We start from the raw sequence: 3,558 nt of genomic DNA, 5'->3' as shown, positions 1-3,558 counted from the left end.
GGGGTAGGGTCAGTGATGGGGAGAGAGTGTACACAGGGCTGCGGGAGGGGAATTAAATGGGTGGTTGGGTCAGTGATGGGGGCAGTGTACCTGGGGCTGTGGGAGGGGGATTGAATGGGGGGCGTAGGGTCAGTGATGAGGGGAGAGTGTACATGGGGCTGCGGGAGGGGGATTAAAGAGGGGGTTGGGTCAGTGATGGGAGGGAGTGTACCTGGGGCTGTAGGAGGGGGATTAAGTGGGGGGCAGGGTCAGTGATGGTGGGGAGTGTACATGGGGCTGTGGGAGGGGGATTAAATGGGGGGGTAGGGTTAGTGATGGGGGGGAGTGTACATGGGGCTGTGGGAGGGGGATTAAAGGGGTGGCTGAGTCAGTGATGGGGGGGAGTGTACACGGGGCTGTGGGAGGGGGATTAAAGGGGTGGTTGGGTCAGTGATGGGGGGGTTAGTGTTGTGAATTTAGCGGGGATTGGAGTGGTGTAGAATGACCCTGTGTATTCTCTGAAAGGAGCTGTGTGTTTTGCAGGAGTTGGCATTGCTGGGGGCTGGAGTTGTTGGACTGAGTGGACGACTTGTGTGAATGACCGGCGTTCCCGATCCCGACGCTGTGATAATCCCCATGCTGGCCCTGGGGGCAGGCAGTGTCCCGGACAGAGCTCCCAGTCGGAGCGGTGTGAGGATGATGAAATGGATTATTTACGGTGAGCTCCCTCTACTCCTCCCCCAAACCAGGACCTTCACCTCGCTCTCAGGTCAGAGGCTTGGCCCGGCCCTCAGTAAATAATTAGACTGACCCAGTCAGCGGCCGGATCTGAGCTCCCTCTGGCTTGCTCATTCCCCCTCTGTCCCCCCACAGCAAGCCGACCTGCCCCTCCCCAGTTAATCAGGACCACATGGAGCCTCCTTCCCCACTTAGTCAATGTTCCCCTGGGAAACAGGGACCTCTCCTTCCCTCTGGGTGAGATGTGGATTACACATTGTCTATCAGATTGGAGGAGGAGCTGTGCACTCTGTTCTGGGACTGGAGACCAAATCATGGCCATTAAATTACCAGCAGCTGAGACCATCAGAAAACTGTAAGAAATAGTGGGCCATTCAGCCCCTCTAGTCTGCTTCTTATTCACTAGGATCATGGCTGATCCACCTTCCTGCTGTTTCCCCATAACTCTGATTCCCTGACTGATTAAGAATCTATCTCAGCCTTAAATATACACAAGGACTCTGCTCCCACAGCTCTCTGTGACCAGGAGTTCCAAAGGCTCACAAACCTCTGAGAGAAGAAATTCCTCTTCATCTCAGTCTCACATTGTTATTCCTTTATTCTGAGACTGTGCCCTCTGGTCCTAGACTCTCCCATGAGGGGAAACATCCTCTCAGCATTTACCCTGCCAAGCCCCTTAAGAATTCAACATGTGTCAGTTAAGATCACCTCTCATTCTCCTAAACTCCAGTGAGTAGAATTCCCAACATATTTAACCTCTGATCATAAGGCAGTCCCTCCATACCAGGGATCATCCTGTGAACCTGCTCTGTAATGTCTCCAATGAAATGATAGCTTTCCTTAAAATCTTTCCATTGGGTGGCACATATCGGCTGACAGAGCTGAGACAGTTGTGTCAGAGTGCGATATGGCCAGAGGCACCCCCTCTCACACAGCTCATCGTCAAATGCAACCCTCACGCCCTCTCTGAGTGAGTGTCACTCAGCACTTTGTAAGGAGGAACAGCAGAGAGTGTACACAGGGCTATGGGACAGGGATTGAGTGGGTGGGTAGGGTCACAGATGGGGTGAGGTACTGAGCCTGTGTAACGTATTGTTTCCTGATTGATTGCAGACAACTCGAGCCCCATTGCTTTGAAATGCCAATTGAACCGATCACAGGCTGCTCAGCTCCCCCTGAACTGGAGAATGGAGCTGTCCAGGTGTGTATTTACAATAGTGTGGTTTACGACTGTCTCTCTGTAACTGTTCAGATTGATGCCTGCGGTCAGCGCTTCATGCTCACTGTCACAGGACTCTCATGATATTGCAAGAGGTCTCTAACCATCCAAAACATATAACACATTTCCGTCATTATCATTGACATTGTGATTCACTGACTCTGTATCAAACTGTTCTTGTGTTTAACCAGTTCATTGTTCATGTCAGTTTTGTCAATGCATCTTGTAAACTGTTGCTAGATTCTGGATGGTACGTGTGTGCATTGCTGTTGGCTGCTCTCATGTGACTGACATTCTCTTCCCCACATGTCATCGCACCCATGACCGTCTGTCCCTCCTGTTTGTTTTTGTCTTGTCTTGTTCATTAAATCTGTTGCAATCTCATAGTTTAACCACTACAAGTTCAAAAGCCACCAGAACTGTTTCAAATCGCCTTCCCTTTTCACCGTAACTACAATTACTGATTCCACACAACCATTAATCACAGCCTGATTGATGTCGTGCTGTTGACTATTTGATGTTGTTTGGTGTGTAGCAGCTGACAGGACTTGCTCCCCATGCAGACTCTCTCAGTCGGAACATTCCCGTTCTGACCCATCATGTGCACGCTGTTAGATTCTGACAGAGACTCGCAAAGGCTCCCTGGAACCTGGACTGGGGATCAATGGCCTTTTTCTGGCCCCTGTCTGTGGGATCAATTCCGAACCTGGCCTTTCAGTCAACTCGATGTGACTGACCCTCACTCCCACCCCCCTTGGCTTCCCTCCCTGATGTTTTCTGGGAAATTGGTGCTGGTTTTTGACCCAAAGCCCCCTGGGTGCAGTATCACCCCCATCCTGCCCCTGAGCTGACTGATGTTCTTGTTTTCCCTTGTGCAGGATCTGAGGGCTGTGTATCTTGTGGGAAGCCATGCTGTATACCAGTGTCTCGCAGGTTACTTCTTCTCTGAAGGGGATGGTACCTTGAGATGTGGAGAGGATTTGCGTTGGGAAGCGAAGACCCTAGAGTGTCTAAGTGAGTGTTTGAGCAGGGCTCTGAGCCCAGAGTTGGAGGCTCTTCTCAGACTGAGCCAGCTGCTAATGTTGTGCCAAGTGTGAACCCAATCAGTGGCTTTTCCAGTTGTTCCAGATGGTGTTTGTGAATGGGATGAATTTTCCAGAAAAACAGAGTTCTAACCTGGCTCTGGTTTTAAAGTAATGCCAGTCACTGAGATTGGCACAATGTCACAATGATGTGCTCACCAATTGAACCAGGACTCACATCAGCCTGTTCTCATCCCGACACTAGCTCTAACTCACTCTGTGAACTCTGACCCTAACTCACTCTGTGAACTCTGATCCTAAATCTTATCGTGAACTCTGACCCTAAATCTCACAGCGGATCTGACCCGAACTCCTAAAATGAACACTGACTCTCACAACTAACTGTTATACCTAACCCTGGGTCTGAACCCTTATTCCTAGCACCAACTTGGGAGGTAACCCTAACCCCAACACCAACCCCAACCCCTAACCCCAACACCTAACCCCAACCCCTAACCCCAACACCTAACCCCAACCCCTAACCCCAACACCTAACCCCAACCCCTAACCCCAACACCTAACCCCAACCCCTAACCCCAA

General features: G+C 50.7%; 1 protein-coding gene across 1 annotated transcript in view; it reads left to right on the top strand.

Moving 5' to 3' along the window:
* The window catches only part of c7a (complement component 7a), a 23,858-nt gene that overhangs the window by 16,203 nt on the left and 4,097 nt on the right, over positions 1–3,558 (top strand). The window contains exons 7-9 of the mRNA XM_048594225.1: positions 523–697; positions 1,831–1,918; positions 2,815–2,981. Coding sequence (XP_048450182.1) covers positions 523–697; positions 1,831–1,918; positions 2,815–2,981 — 430 coding nt within the window. The remainder of the gene's footprint in view (positions 1–522; positions 698–1,830; positions 1,919–2,814; positions 2,982–3,558) is intronic.

Source organism: Rhincodon typus, chromosome 3 (genome assembly GCF_021869965.1).
Source record: "Rhincodon typus isolate 14 chromosome 3, sRhiTyp1.1, whole genome shotgun sequence".
Lineage (NCBI taxonomy): Eukaryota > Metazoa > Chordata > Chondrichthyes > Orectolobiformes > Rhincodontidae > Rhincodon > Rhincodon typus.
Note: the sequence above shows the minus strand (reverse complement) of the source record. Positions and strands in the feature narration are given on the sequence as shown.